The 17,672-nt window shown below is 29.3% G+C and overlaps 1 protein-coding gene across 1 annotated transcript; it reads left to right on the top strand.

Moving 5' to 3' along the window:
- The first annotated feature begins 3,840 nt into the window (after positions 1-3,840).
- LOC108692212 (odorant receptor 49a-like) lies at positions 3,841-17,384 on the top strand. The gene is made up of 9 exons (XM_018200387.1): positions 3,841-3,939; positions 4,816-4,971; positions 8,389-8,842; positions 9,145-9,451; positions 9,901-10,000; positions 14,262-14,381; positions 14,511-14,666; positions 14,802-14,838; positions 16,987-17,384. The coding sequence occupies exons 1-9, from the start codon at positions 3,841-3,843 to the stop codon at positions 17,382-17,384; spliced, it is 1,827 nt and encodes a 608-aa protein (XP_018055876.1).
- The last annotated feature ends 288 nt before the right edge of the window (positions 17,385-17,672 follow it).

Below are 17,672 nucleotides of genomic sequence, written 5' to 3'. Positions count from 1 at the left end.
ACACTTAGAATTATTCAAATAAATATTAAAATTTAGTATTTTTTCTGTATAGTTAGTATTTTTCTTTAAATGCATATATTCGATGCGAACAGTACAATATTCCAAGATATACTGAATAGAATTATAGTCGGCAGACTGAATTTTTTTCTATTTCTTAAAGTTTGTAATTAGCGAGTTTTTCATAAAAACTGATTTTCATGCTACGCCAAGTTTTTTTCTAGGTTTTAAACAGCAGAACTCATCTTAACAAAAATAATTAGCAAATAGGTTTTCGACTATGACCATCGGACATATAACTGTTTTCATTATACAAAGAAGTAAGATAATGGATGTATAATAAGGATAATGTTACACAAACTAAAGTAACTATTATGTCAACATTTTCGATTAAAGTTACAGTTGCGCTGTAATGAAAATAATTGATATATTGTCGATGATATCGATTGACTGTAGATACTATATCGCAAGACAATTTTTCTTTAACTGTTTCACAGTTTTAAATGAATATCAAAAAAAACTATAAAGTTATTCAACTAATTTAATATGAAAGTAAGATATATATAATAATACATTTAAGTTTTAGAATATCAATTTGAAAAACGATTATTTGTTTAAATTTTACACACCTGTTTTTGCTATCACACTTTTAGATTTAATAATAATTAATTCTCAGGAAACAGATTTTGCAATTCAAAATGACAGATATAGTTATATTTTACAATCTGCACTTAATCTTACCGATATTGTTCGCATAGTATGAATCTATAATATATATTTTTTACGAACATTCTGTATTATTAAATTTTATTTACTGTGGACAACTTAAACTAGATTCTTAAATATTTAAAAAAGAATTATTTTTAACATAGAAAAAAATTAAAAAGAAATGACAGAACAATACAATATCGGATACAATGTATTTAATTTAATAAGATCAACATGAGCAATGCAAGATTAGTAACATCAAATATAATTATTTCTGTGATCAAATGATTAGAGTTCCTTTTTTTTTATTATAGTAAGTGAATTCACTATACAGGATGTCCTAGAATTGCGAAAATTGCAAAATGGTAGAAGATTTTTCGATTCAGTTCAGTCCGCTTTATCAGCACATGAAATATTTAACAGTCGGTTCTAGGACATCCTGTATTACTTATGTAATATACAATTAATTATAATAAAATTTGCATTTTCTAATTATTCTTGATTATAATATATTTTTATTATTATATACTAAATTTTTTTTTAATTACAAATGAATAGAATAACTATTATTAAATATCACTACACTTGTAATGATTACAATAATGATTACAGAACTAATGATTACAGAATGATAGAATGCAACACTTCTAAGATCAAACCTCAATTGTTACACTCAGAATACTCTCAGAAGAAAGAAAAGCACAGAATAATCTTGTCAAGTGTTTTGTGTATAGATGAAGAAAAATAGATTGACAATATTATTACTAAATTTAACAATTAGTAATTTTAGAAATATTGAAAAGTTTAATGATTATCTACATTATATTTATTGCGATTGCTGTAATTTTTCTATGTTGTGCTGGATATAAAAAAATAAAAATAATATAGATATAAGAAAAATAAAAGAGCAATATTGTTTTTTATTGTATGAAAGACTGTAAGATAATTAGTGCCAAAGAAAATGATAGCTAATAACTTAATAGCTGATTATTAAGTTGTTATGTTATCAAATGTACAGAATTTTAAAATAGCCAAATGACAAAATCGGTACTATACAAATGTCCAGATATTATTTGTTCAACTGTCACGCATATGAATTAACGTAACAATGCACAAGATTCGGAAGAAAAATCACAATCGCGAACGATCAGTTGATGAAAAACTACAACTTGATTTGCTATGAGTGTAAGAAATTAATACTCTTTTGCGAAAGATATTCTGTAATCAAAAAGAAAATACTGTTCTTCGTTTGATATTAATTACGTATCGTAACTTATTTAACTGTTTTTTATACATAATTTAAAATTCATTATATCAATCACAATTTCTATTTAAAATATAATATTACAGAACAAAGTTGATTATATCGAAGATTTATTTATTTATTTGGAACGGATCTTTTCCGTCGGAGGAATATGGCCATCCGAGCGGTCGTACGTCCGTTTTGCAATTTATATCACATATTACATTCATTACTTTATTATGGCGTTTACCGAGTTTTATAACGTTTTTGGTAATTTGGAACTGATGGTGATGAGTCTCGTGGAAACAGTAGCTCATGCCATGACATTTTCAATAGTGTGGCTGATACGCTGCAGTAATTTACTGAAGATCATAATTAATGAAATAAAAAAGGATGTAGCAGAACGCAAGTTTGAGAATTCTGAGGAAGAAATAATTTACTACAATTACAATCGCATATCTAAAATATTCACATATGGTTCAAACGTTGGCATGCTCATCACAATCTCATTACTTTATTTTAGACCGCTTATGTACCTCGTGATTAATAATCAAGGTGAAAATTATTAAACCTTTTCATACTAATTATTATAAATATATAATACTCTCCATAAGGGAACACTTTACGTTTTACAGGTTTGTAAATAATTATTTAATTGAAAAAAGACGAAATAAAAGTACATACATATGTATGTTATCTATAACGTATATGTACTTTTATTTAGTCTTTTTTCAATTAAAGATTTAATAACATGCTATTAAAATATGGAATTTTTATTAAAATGATTAAAATGAATTTGACTAAAATGAATTTTGATTGAAATGATTCATACGAAATCTGATTCTTCGGGGTTATTTTACAATTTTTACGGAGTCTAAAATTAACTTGCGACTCAAATAGTTTACCACTTTTATAGAAAGCGTTAAACTACAATTAAATGATCTGTATATAACAAACAATGTTCAAATCAAGTGACAATATACATATAAATAATAGACCAAAGCGCGAAATTCCATCTTGAGTGCGTCGATGCTGTGAAATGATTGTTCAACATATTTTCAACATATTTTATAAGTGCTCTAAATAAGTGTTTATCGTCATTTAAATATCTTACGAAGTGTTTAAATCAAAAACATGTATAGATCACTGTCATGTAATGGCTTTCCTGTAAAACCTTATAGGGTGTTCTTAAACTTATGAAGGGTATTGTAAATCTATTGTATCTATAATATAGACAGTATATCTAAAATATAAAGGGATATTTAAATCACATTGTCTCATTATATTAATCCGGGAGTAGGCGCGTCTCGAAACTAACTTTGGTCAAAATTACTAGAACGCGTTAGTTTAGAAAATAACGCGTTCTAGTAATTTTGACCAAAATTTTCGCACATATATGTGTGTTTATAAGTATTTTGCTCGAAATAAAATTTGAATAAATTTTTTAATATTAATGTTTCTTTGTTCTCTGATCTTAATTCTTCCAGCATTACATAACAGTACGGAATCACTTACATTACCATATAGAATTCATTCATTTTTCGATACTACTAATCTTCGTACGTATACATTGATGTATTTGTATCTATTTCCAATGATTTACATAGCTATTTGTCATATGGCAGCGATATGTTTGGTAGTTGTCTTAGTGTTTCATATTTGCGGCGAATTAGCCATTTTGTCATATCGTATCGAACATATTGGAGAAAACTCGCAAATCATGTTAGTGCACAGAATTCGTAATATCATTCGGATGCATCTTAAGATAATATGGTAAGAATATTACTATTAATATTACTATTAATATATAATAGTATATATAGCAGATCTCAACTTAATTTACCTTTTTATTCCTTTCGTGTATTATATTGCTGAAACATGATGACTGAAGGATGGCGAAATCCGTGGACAATACTTTTAATATGATTCTTTTGGATGAACTCTTCGGCAATAGTGTTGTACTGGCTATCTCATTGTATTATGTCATGATGGTATGTCACGTATTATTGAATATATCGTTATTATGAAAGATCTATTTTAGCAATATCAAATGCTTTTTGATAGAAATTGTTATGTAAAATATTTATAACATTTATCTGATATTGTACTTCTTGATTTTTTTTTAAGGAGTATTATTAAAATTTTTATCTAAAAACGAAAAAAACAATCGCATCCTGTGTTTCCTTCTCTCTACTAACTGCACAATAGCACAAAGAAAAGCTCTCTAGTGCCGTCTTTAATGCAGTTTTCTTGCATCCAAAGACACGCATATATCAAAGTTTTCGTTAAGAAGAAATATATTTTAATTGTTCAAAAAATTGTTAAACTATAAAATTATTAAAATATATCATAATTGAAATATTATAATTAAAAATTATAGAGCATATCTGTATATGTAACCTTGTAAATTACTTTACGTTTTTCAGAACTTGGATATTTCAGAAATACCAACCTGCTTCACTTTTATATTTTTCGCTCTTACTGCCCTTGTTATGCTCTTTGGATATTGCTTGATTGGTGACCAACTAGCTCAACAGGTATCATTAAAAAAAATAATTAATGTGTGAGAGAGAGATAAACTTTTGTTTGATGTTATAAACATCAGATTCTTATGCAATTTTATATTTTTTTAGAAAGCAGATTGGAAAGTAACATTAAAATAGAAATTTGTTTTATTAAAAAGCATTCTAAAAATGCATATTTATTTTTGCATATTGTGCATCTTTGCATATTTGTAAATTTACATATTTTGTGCATATCTGCAAAAAATATCTGCATAAAAATCCGGTGTCTAATCTTATTAATAACTAGACTTTTTATCGCAATTTTTATATTAAATGTTTATCATGCAACTATTTTATATTTAGTGCATAAGCGTGCAGAACGCGTACTATCAATGCAATTGGTACCAGATGCCGCTCAATTTTAGGAAATACCTATTAATATGTATGATTCGTGGCCAAGTTATACTTTATTTAACAGCCGGAAGATTTTATGTATTTTCTTTAAACAGTTTTACGGATGTAAGTGCGTTCATCTTTATTAGTAAAAGTAATAAAAAATGCAATTTATCAAATAGATTTAATATTGGGTTGACAAATAATTTCTCTCTATTTTTTAAAAGATGTGATGATTAACATGAAATGATGTCATTAGTAAATATTTAATCATAGTAAACATTTTTGTAAAATATGATATTTCAACGAGTATGAACAATAATATGGACAACAAAAATAAATATTTTCAACACATACTGTTTTACTATTTTTATTTATTGCTGTTTTTAAATTGATATTTTTTTCTTTATAATATGTTTTATGATTTCGTACAATGTTTTTTTTCCTTTATAGAAATAAAATAGCATAATATGCGGAAAATATTCTTGTTTTCCATATTCAAAACTGCCAGATACTCAAAACTCATGTCAATTAGTAAATTTTTTTAATGCACAATAAGCATTACCTCTCACAAAATGTTACTATAAAATACGAATATAAATAAACATTTATTAATGACAATATTTGGTGTTGCCATAACTAAGAAAAACACAAGAAAATTATTAGACAATCCAATACTTGTATATTAATGATATAATATAATTAATGATATAATGATTATATTATACAAGATTATATTGGGAGTACAAATTAGTTCGGTCCGTTTTTTTGTGCATTTATTTCAAAACAAAATGAATGAACAGATCAATTAAAGTATTGTCCATCGCTGCCTACTTTTTTCGATCTCTCAGGCAATTTTCGAATTCCATCTCGAAAAAATGACTCGTCTTTGGAGGTGATCCAATTTTGGAGCCAATTTTCGATTTCTGCGAAAGAAGTGAACCGGTGACTTGTTACATTCCTTCGGAACAATCAGTAATCAGAAGGAGCAATGTCCGGAGAATACGACGGGTGCGGTAAAAGATCCCATTTGAGCGTTTCCAAATATTTTTTTACGACTTTTTGCGACATGAGGCCGAGCGTTGTCATGAAGAAGAATAACTTTATCATGTCTTTACTCATATTCCGTTTTTCTCGCAATGCACGGCTCAAACGAATCAATTGTAGCCGATACCGATCGCCCGTAAAGGAATCGTCAGGTTTCAGCAGCTCATAATAAACAAGACCCTTTTGGTCCCACCAGATACAGAGCATGATCTTCGAATCATGAATGTTCGGCCGTGGTGTTGATGTTGAATCGATGGCAATGATTGACCGGGCTTAGCGTAGTATTTTTTCTTCTTGAGGTTGTCGTAGAATATCCATTTCTCATCTCCAGTCACAATCCGATGCAAAAAACCTTTTCTCTGTTGTCTTTGAATCAGCTGTTCGCAAGTGAAAAATCGCCTTTCAACGTCTTTTGGTTTCAGTTCATAAGGCACCCAATTTCCTTGTTCATTCCCATGGCTCTCAATCGTACAGAAACGGCTTGTTGAGTTACCCCCAATTATTCTGCAAGCTCCTCTTGCGTTTGACTCTACGATCTTCTTCGAGTAATGCCTCTAATTCTTTGTCTTCGAATTTTTTTGGCTGTCCAGAGCGAGGCTTGTCTTTAACGCTGAAATCTCCATCCTTGAAACGTCGAAATCATTCCCTACATGATTTATCAGTTGGAACAGTGTCACCATAAACTACGACAAACATTCGATGGGCTTCAGCCGCACTTTTCTTCTAATTAAAGCAGAAAATCAAAACTTTCCGCAAATGCTGCTTGGTTAAATTCAACATTTCAACACAATAAAAATCAAGGTTTTTGTATGAAACTCAAAGCGATATAAACTGAATATTATTAGCAGATGTTTAACCTCTCTGAAACCGCAAAAATCAGCTGTTACTATGAACCATTCACAATAACTGGAGCCATTTTTAGGGAAACGGACCGAACTAATTTGTACTCCCAATAGCTACTATATAGCGTATGAAATATCATATCATTTAATTATCTCACTAAAACTATACTTTTGGAGTATTAGTTTTTTAAAGTATGAGAAATTTCTGAAAGTATGAGAAATTTCGTGAAAATTATGTTAGATGTGATATCACAAGTCGGAATTAAACGAAGATAAAGGAATACACTAGTTAATGAAATGACGAACAATAAACAATTGACTTAAACGAAGTATAATATTGTTCACACAAAAAAAAACAGATACTCTAGAAGTAATTTTAATAAAATAATTAAATTGTATAATATATATTTCATGCACTACCATTTGCATACAAAGCCTTTCAATTAAACTTTTTCAAGATCTTATAATTAACAATTTTTGTTAATAAAATTCTACATAATATACGTATACATATACAGTGTGATTTATTATAATCTTTCCATGTGATTTTTTTCCCTAACAATTCGTTATTAAAAAAAATATTTTAAATAAAACTTATTCTTATTCAAAGAGGACATCTTATGAATTCACATTTTTCCTAGCTGAAGATATCTCTGGAGTAAATTTTAGTTGAAACATTTTTTCGAATAATGAATAATTCGGGAAATAATTAGAAAGATTATAATGGATCACTCTGTATATTGATGCAGGTTATCAAAACTTCTATGGCGTATTTATCGATGCTGCGTACCATTATGTTATAAAGGAATATGAGAAAATTATTATTAAAGAATATAATTCACAATATTGAACGATTTTGTATCGTAGATAGAGAAATACATTTAAAATATACGTTTATTATACATTTTTTTTATTAATATACATTTTGTTTATTAATATACATTTTGAGTTATAATGTTTATACCATCATAATTTATATAAGTATATAAAATCCCAAAAATCATAATAAAACAATCATGATAAAACAAAAATAATTGTATAATTTTGTATATGATAATTTTTTTAGAAATTTAAATAATTTTCATTTATATTTGTAAGTAAAATGCATTTCTTTGTTTATGTCTTAAAATCGTTTTGAATGATTAGGTTATTCTTTCCATTTTTTATCACGACGAAAAACTTTCGAGATTGCGATTAGAGTTACACTGCACAATATTCGTGAAGCTGCATTTTTTGTACACGCAGTCTAGAACAAACCTGACAGCAATTTTTGTTTGTAATTGTACAATTTTGCATCGATAAAGAACCAATCATATTCAATTTTACTTTGGATGAAAAGCACAGGTGAGTTCAGTAACACACTTATATGCAATTCATACGTTAATTTTGGGCGTAGTTATTACCTGTCCCATAATTCGCATGCTTCTATCCCAGATTCTATAGACAGCTCTAAGCACGAAAACAGAGATTACTTGGACTGTTACGTTTGTATATTCGATACACTTTCATACGAGCTCTTGAAGAAAGAACAACGTAACGCGTGATGCAGGTGATTGCAAATTTTATTTACGTTACAAAATGTCATGAAGAATTATATATTATTACATTATTTAACGATTAATTAATAACAAAGATTTTTAAATATTTTTTTGAGGATCAAAAAGACTTAGATCGTGCAGCCAAAGTATTATCTTGGAACAAACGGCTAATGTCGACGCTAGGACTTTGGCCTTTTCAATCCAATGATCTTATCTTCTCGATTAATTTTGGTTACTTTACTTTACTCTTAATTCTGGAATATTTGGACTTTTTTCTTTACATCAGTGATTTCGAGCACGTGATCATGAATTTGACAGAGAACATAGCATTTGTACAAATGTTTGTGCGAATGAGTACGTTAAGGTTATATAACGATGAAATTGGTGAGGTCATAATGGAGGCCATGAAGGATTTTGATAAGGCGAACTATAAAACCACCGAGGAGATTAAGACATTCGTCACTTACTACGCTAAGTCGAGGATTTTTTTTAAGCTGATGATGGTGTTTGTCACGATAACGGCTTCATCATATTATTTGACTCCGATTCTTATTATTCTCGGAAATGGAGGTAAGTTAGCTTTTTTATATAACTTGACCTCAACATATTTAGAAGAATTATGTAAAATATATATAATTATGTAAAATATATGAAACAAATAAAGTCTCGTTAACTGGTAGTTTCGCATTTTTATTATGACTTGATTTTACAGAACGAGTTTTCATATTTTATGATGAATATTTTTTTTTACCTTCAAGTTTTCAAAATCTACATATCTCCTTGAGTTTGAAAAAAGTGTCAAAGGTAGAAATTTTATTAAAAATGATTTTTTTTAATGCTAGTATTAACGTCAGAGTTGAACATTTTCTCAGGACTACCCGAAATAGTAACCATCGAAAATGTGACTCAAATAATTTACCTATTGCCTTATCGCTTTCATGTGTTCTACGCGATTGAGAATATACGTACGTACACGATTACATATGCCTGGCAAATGCCATTTGCTTTCATCAGTGCTTTTGGACAAAGCACTGCTGACTGTATCATGATTACCCTCGTCTTTCATATTTGCGGTCAGATGTCGGTTCTTGCTTTGCGTATTAACAATATAGATACCGAAGTCTGTAATTGTGAATCTGAGATGAGACATGTGATGCTCATGCATATACGATTATTACGGTAAGCTCATACATATGACGTGGAAACTTTAATTAAGAGCATGTATTGTTAAAAGTTCTCCTTTAGTTCTACATTTCAGTTAAAATTAAATAAATTTAAGCTTTCTCGCTTTTTGCCTAAAATAAAAATTTTTAGATAAATTCTATATTTTTTTCTATTCTTTATTTACAATGGAAACACAACTAAGTACTTCCCTCCGATTTTAATAAGCTTTGTATATAAAAAAAATTTATTATATAATAAATTTATTAATTATATAATAAAAGTCTTTTATTTTTATATATATTTTAACATACTTAAATTTATTATACATAAAATCGAAAGAGATATTTCGTTGTATACTTTTGTTAGAACTATTTACTTTAACAATTAAAATTTGGAATAAACTGCTGCTTTGTTAGCAACTTTTATTTCAATAAATTACATTTATATAACTTGAATTATTTCAGAATGGGAAAGATAATAGGAAAAGCATTTAGTGCAACATTGTTGGCGCATCTTTTAGGAGCTACTTGTCTCGTAAGCATTCTTGGTTATCAAATGTTAACGGTAAGTCAATATATTGTGATGATTACATAAACATAATGTTTGATACATTTACGTTTAAAAACGATTATGATATAAAAAAATAACATAAATTTTTGCTTTTACACACACACGCACGCACGTACGCACGCATACACACACACACACACACACACACACACACACACACACACACACACACACACACACACACACACACACACACACACATATATATAAAATTAGGTGTTCCAAAATTTGCGACTCAAAATAATATAGCAAGTTCGTTTTCGTAAAATTAAGTAAAAAGTAATTACAAATTTGTATTTTAAGTAAGTATTTTTGTCCTCATGTCTATGCGATCAGTCACATACATACCAGGTGTATAAACTTAAATCCGTTGTTTTTTAGTCAGAAAAACACTTTTTTTTTTCCTAGGAAGCAAAAACAAATTTATTTAAAGTACTTGCCCTCACTAACTATATATTTATCCCATCTTCAATTTGTGTATACCACGCCAAAAAAATTCCTCATCTTTCAAGAGCACTCATCAAGCCATTATCGAACGTCTTCGTAAGAATCGAACTGCCACTCGGCGAGCGTGGCCCATCGACGAAAACAGGTAATAATCAGAAGGTGCCAGATCTGGTGAGTAAGCGGGATGGGGTAGCACTTCCCAGTTGAGTGTCTCCAAGTAGTTTTGGAGACATTGTTGATGCGTTGTTGTAGAGGAAAATCAGCTTGTCATATCTTTTCCGATAATGCAGCCTTTTTTCACGCAGAGCACGATGCAATTTGATCAGTTGTTCATGGTAACGGTGAGCATTAACAGTTTCACCAGGTTTTAACAGCTCGTAGTAGATGACACCCTCCTGATCCCACCAAACGCACAGCATCATTTTCCTTCCGAAGTGATTTGGTCTTGAAGAAGATGTTGATGGTTGGGCGGGATCAACCCAAGATTTCTTGCGTTTAAGATTCTGAAAATAGATCCACTTTTCATTGCCTGTCACAATCCGATGCAGGAACGACTTTCTTTTTTGTCTGACAAGCAGAATTTGGCATGTGTTTTGGCGTCGCTCCATCTGTCTATCGTTCAGTTCATGCGGCACCCATTTTCCGATCTTTTGAACCTTCCATTCATGGCATGTAGCCGCATGGAAATGGCTGCTTGAGAAACACCCAATTGCTCGGCAAGCATTTTTTGCGATATCGTCCTCGTCCAAAAGAGCCTACAATTGACAATCCTCAATCTTCTTGAACTGATTTACACGCTTCTTGTCACTCAGATCAAAATTGTCGTTATTGAACCGGCGAAACCAATCTCTGCACGTTGTTTCCGATAGCATTGTCGCCATAGGCCTCCACAAGCATTCAATGTGATTCGGCAGTCGATTTCTTCAAATTGAAACAGAAAAGCAAAGCTTCCCGTATAAGCTTTTTTTTTTAGCAAAAAACTAGACATGATTACGAAAGAAAAAATATATGTTGTATGAAATTGCTGATGATGTGCACTAGTTAATGTTGACAGATGTCAAACACATAAAAAAAAGTGTGTTGTGTGCCCAGGGTAGCTTTGTACGCTCACTAATGCCACCTATGAGCAAACAGCGGATTTAAGCTTATACACAGAAAAAGGTTTTTTCGATTCAAAGAAATGTTTCTTTGCTATACTAAAAATTAAAATTAAAATTCTTTGATTTGAACGTCATTTCTTTGATTTGAATATTATTTTTTTAAAATTAAATTAAAAAATTTGTTTTAATTATGAAATAAAGTTCAAATAAAGTGAACTCCGACGAAGTCACCAGAGATTTTCGAACGCATCGACATATCTTTATATACTATTACACTATAATAGCATTCTTAACAATTGAGTGGGGGCTCGCTGCTATTTATGTATTCTTCTAAATCTAAAATGCTAATTGCATGATCTAAAAGAATATACCAACGATCGCTCATTCAACTTGTTGAGTTCGCTGAACGCAGCCTATAACACACGCAGTTGCACATTCGTGTTAATTTTCATATAACAAATCGCAATAAAGTGTCTAAATCTAATTCTAAGAACTCGATGTCATTTATTCGTACAAACTACATATCTGTGGATTACTATTTCGTAAGTTACAAGTTGCAAAACTTTCGTATCAAGCAAATGTTGTCACGACTTGGCAACTTGAGATATATCACACTAGAAATGATAAAAAATGTACCAATTTTGAAATTTTTGGTCGGCACTCTACCTCATAAACACGTAGGGTAATTCCGGTATATACGCCGCATCTATATAAAAACTTAATTTATTAAGTATTATTTACTATGTTTACAGTGAACGAACGATATCAGTAAAAACTTTGTACTGTCTACTACTATGAAAAAAATATTGGAAATATTTATTTTTCATATTAAAAAATAAACTTTTTGAAACTCTTGTATTTTTATCACATATCCTATAAGAATATATGGTTAGGTTACTCATAGGGGGGAAGTCGATTCGACATCGATTCCATTGTCATTTCTCACTGAATATGTACGGCTCATGAAAAATTTACAAATAATACATATAAATAAAATAATGACACAATAATTTATAAAACCTTTATAAAGGTTTATTAAGAAATAAGAATAGTAAATATGTATACAAAGTAATAAATAATTACAATCTTCCTATTACATTACATATATTACAATTTTATGACAAGAGGTACATATTTCATATAATGTTTATTGCATTTAGTACATTGAATTCAATCTGTTTGTATGCCGCATTTTGTATGCTTTAGGTATAAATCCCGTTTGCTAAAAATGCCATACATCCTAAACAGGTGGGATATATATAAGACAACAAACTAAACAAAGAATATGAAAGCAAAGCACTTGTATTTTGCTACACAACATGCTTTACTATTTCACTACACGTATGTATATCACGAATTAACCACTAAGTCTTTTACACTCACGGTAATCATATTATGTAGATTATAATTTATGATGGTGTTACTTATTACAGTGACAAATCGATTCAATAATTTCATTAATATTAACAGTAAGAAGCTGAAATCATAACAATACTAATATAACATAAAAGCATGTAACAGAATAATTGCGGAAAAATTCTCCCACTCCTTCTATTTTTTCTCATTTCGGCGTAAATCCCAGCGCGGCGTATTTGCAGAAGTTATCCTATACCTAATGTATATACGTTAACCCTGGAAAAGGCTATTTGAATTTGTGAAAGAAAAAAAATTTTATACAAGAATTATATGATTTAGTCGATAATATAGACGGCCTTAGGATCACCTTAAATCAAAGAAACCTCCCTCTAGGTGGTGCGCACTTCAGTGCTTTCACTAAAAGCTACATAGAAGTGAAGTTTTAAATCTTAGGAAATTGACTAATCACAATCAAATATAAGGAAAATACTCGATTAAGATTAAACAATTTCTTTATAATTCAAGACCCTGTGACAATTGTCTACGACATTTATGAACTAAACTAGGTTATGACCTTAATACTCATACGTGAACTATCTAAATGCAGTCTGAAATGGTCCATATTAAAACTCTTGTATCTTACAAATCAGAAACTATTGCTTAAAATTAAAATAAAATAAAACAAAAATATAGAAATAACGTTTTTTATTTCATTTTTCGAAAATTTTCTTACTATAATATTTTAAATAGCGATTTTTGGGACATGCTCTCTCTCTCTCTCTCTCTCTCTCTCTCTCTCTCTCTCTCTCTCTCTCTCTGTGTGTGTGTGTGTGTGTGTGTGTGCGTGTGTGTGTGCGTGTGTGTGTGCGCGCGCGTGTGTGATGCGTGTGTGTGCGCGCGCGCGCGCGCGTGTGTGTGTGTGTAAAAATAAATTCGCATATCTCAACTTTAGTTAAAATAATATTATGCAAAAGAATCAATTCATAGCAGTGACAATATTTACTGGGTTGTCCGAAAAGTTCGTGCCGACTAACCTATATAATTTATTATAATAAATATATATTAAAATTTAAATCTTCTGCGTTTCAATTTTCCTTCAAAATGGGCACGAACTTTCCGGACAATCCAATACATTGATTTACACTAATTGTTACAATGATAATATTGTTATTAGTAAAATAATCCACTTAAAATTTTTATATACATGTATATTTATATTTTTACTAAAAAATTCTAACATATAAAAAGTGATTTAAGTACAATATTTTAAAAAAATATTGAATAAGTGTTTTCACTATTATATTAATTATAGTTTTTATTAATCATTTTAATTTTCAATTTTATGTAAATAGAATCTTTCTAAGGGTGAGACAGGAGTTGTTCCACTTTTAGTCAAATTCTTTATATTCATATTCTTAGTGCTGCTTATACTTTATGCTCATTGTACTGTCGGTGAGAATCTATTAACAGAGGTAATGTTTTATGAAAATATAAAATAGAAATTAAAAAAGAGCTACATATAATACATAATAATAATTTGTGTTCCATATCTGCACGATTTTTTATTGTTTTTTTCATAGTGTAAATAATCATTTTCACAGAGTGCTAAAGTATGTGAAGCATTTTATAATTGCCGTTGGTATGATATGTCAAAAAATAATGCACGAATGTTAATACCATGCATGGCAAGATCGCAGAAACCGCTCTGCCTGATAGCTGGAAAATTTACTATGTTTTGCCTCAGCACTTTAACTGACGTAAGCTGATAGATTTACATGCATTTACAAAATTTTTTAAATAAAAAGATTTCACTTAATTTTGATCATTTTAAATATCATCGCTGTTAACATAAGAACACGAAAACATAATTCAAAAATAAATTGTTTCAACAGGTTTTGAAAACATCCATGGGATATTTATCAGTATTACGTTCTCTCTTATAACATCATTGAATAATTTTTGGAAGCGTGTGCAAAAATAATTTATAAATTGAACATGCTCAAATAGAAATGTATAATTTACATAAATGTATAATTTATAATAAAGAATAAAAAAAAAGAAGGAAGCATTATATTATATTATTATTGTTATCAAAAACTATAAATTGTTTTTAATATTTTTGAATTTTATGTAATGTTTTTAATTGTATTATTGTTTTTTATAAAAGATATATTTATTTTAAACCAAATTTTATACATAAATTGCACAATTAATATATATATATACACACACACACACACACACACACACACGTGTGTGTGTGTGTGTGTGTGTGTGTGTGTGTATTCACTTCAATTGATTTATATATATTATAACTTATAAAAAGGTCGCTCAATTTGGTATCTTACATAATCTGAAACTCTGACATATTTTTGCTACTATTATTACTGTACATAAAACGCGTTCAGAAGTTATTACACAAGATGATTTGCTATCAAGGAACTTTATTAATAAGTCGATTAATTATCAAGTTATTTAACGTAAAACAATTAGAAAATATTAATAATTGGTTAGGTGAAACTCGACAAACAATCATATGAAAATAGTAAAATTGCAAAGATTTTCTTGTTTATCACAACATTTTGCTGCATCGCCACTCTTACCTTTAAATACTGCAAATGCATTTGTCGACGAAACGTCTACTGACGCAAATCATGAAGAGAGGATCGTCTAGCATGTAAGTATTGATATCTTTATAGATCGCTTGCGCTAGGTTGATGTTAGCAAGCTGGCAATCGTTCAAATTTATCTCTCTTTGGTCTCCATATTCATAATGAAGGTACGAAGTCTATGTCCGACTTTATTTGGCAGACTCTACAATCACTTCTTCGTAAAGTGACTTATTTGTCGCTTGTTCAAATAGAACATTTTGCATCACTGAAGATGTAAAGAAGATCCATATGCTGATTGTCATTAATTTAATCATAAAAATTTATGATTTTACTCAACAGGGACAATTCGTAGCCACAAACTATTCCTATTCGAACCATTTTGACTAATATTACCTACGAAACTTTTGGAAGTAAAACTTTTACAAGTATAATCACATGCCGAAGATATTCTTGCAGATATTAATAACCAATAATCATCAATACTTTTTTTCGTATTTAAGATCAGTAATACTTTTGTATTAAGTGACTGAAATATATTTATATATTCAGAATACTTAAACTTTATATTATAATAAGTAATATAGAAATATGTAGATGTCGAAATGTGATGTAATATCTCTATTTCTGTCAATATTTTATTTCTTGATTTCATAAATCAACATTTTACATAATATTATTAAAAAGTCTCAAGCTATACTGACCGTTACAGTCTTACTATTTAACAGGTAGCGTGATTTTGCCATATTGCTTATAATGCTATACAGTTACTGTTTCTTCGGAGACGTCAGTTAATACGACGGCAGCACGCGAAGACGATTACACTAATAATATTATTAAGAATTTATTAGGAACATTAAAGAATTTAATGACTCTCAGCATTGTATTTATTACAATCGCTGCAATTTTTTTACATTTACTAGATACAAAAAAATAAAAGCTTATTATTAAAAACTAAGATGATCAAAGGAACAGCTTTTCATGAGACGGTAAGATAATTAGTACGCTAGGAAAAATATTGGCTAATATGTTGGTAGCAGACCGCCTATTATAATATATAAAATGTATAGAATCTGAAATAGAAAAATGAAAAGCATTAGACAAGCATAAGTCTAATCTAGATATTATATGTTACGATCGTCGCATGCATGAATATTCGTGGCACAAGTCTGATTCGATAAAACGAATCATAGACGATCAGTTGATGAAAACTTGCAATTCGATATGAAAGTAAGAAGTTAATATTCTATTACGAAACATTTCGCCAAAGAAAACAGCTTCTCTGTTTGATACTGATCGTATAATTATATTAATATATTTATATTAATATATTTTTTTAATACCTATGCGATTTAATCAATGTTACCTATATTACTTTCAACTACTTTTATCCAGAATGTAATATTACAGAATAAAATCGACCGTATTGAAGATTTATTTGTTCATTTAGAACGGATCTTTTCCATAGGAGGAATATGGCCGTTCAAACAATCATACATCCATTTCGCGATTTATATCTCGCATTTCACTCTTTATCTCATTATGGCGTATGCTGATTTTTATGATGTTTTTGGTAATTTGGAGTTGATGGTGATGAATCTTGTAGAAACGATGGCTTATTCCATGACGTTCCTATTAGTGTGGCTAATACGCTGCAGTAATTTGCTAAAACTCTTAATTCATGTAATAAAAAAGGATATGGTTGAACGCAAATTCGAGAATTTTGAAGAGGAGAGGATTTACTATAATTACAATTTTATATCCAAAATATTCTCCTATGGCTCAATTGTTGGCATGTTTGTCACGGTCGTATTACTATATCTTAGACCGCTGGTGTATCTCTTGACTATTAATCAAGGTATGTAAAATCAAACTTTTTCTAATTATTATAAATTTAATTAAATTGTATAATTGTATCTATATAATAAATAAAGATCACAATATATACATATACTGTATATATGATAAATAGCAAAGTTTACACGTATGATAAATAAAGTTTACATCACATTGTCTCATTATTTTATTATTAATCAATCTGCCACTGTAAAATTATAGAAAAAAGTTACTCTATATTCTTTAATTGTTACCAATGTACTTTGTTCAAAGAAAAAATTATTTTTTGTCTATTTTTAACATTTCTTCGTTCTGTCA

The sequence above is a fragment of the Atta colombica genome, unplaced genomic scaffold, assembly GCF_001594045.1.
Source record: "Atta colombica isolate Treedump-2 unplaced genomic scaffold, Acol1.0 scaffold66, whole genome shotgun sequence".
NCBI classification, from domain to species: Eukaryota; Metazoa; Arthropoda; class Insecta; order Hymenoptera; family Formicidae; genus Atta; species Atta colombica.
This window is presented reverse-complemented; position numbering and strand designations above follow the sequence as displayed.

What these genes read in the sequence shown, in the direction of transcription:
- LOC108692212 (XM_018200387.1), top strand. Translation starts at nt 3,841, where the DNA reads ATGGCGAAATCCGTGGACAATACTTTTAATATGATTCTTTTGGATGAA. An exon ending in ATGCATATACGATTATTACG is followed by an intron (nt 9,452 to 9,900) that starts GTAAGCTCATAC and finishes GAATTATTTCAG; the next exon opens with AATGGGAAAGATAATAGGAA. An exon ending in GTGAGAATCTATTAACAGAG is followed by an intron (nt 14,382 to 14,510) that starts GTAATGTTTTAT and finishes TCATTTTCACAG; the next exon opens with AGTGCTAAAGTATGTGAAGC.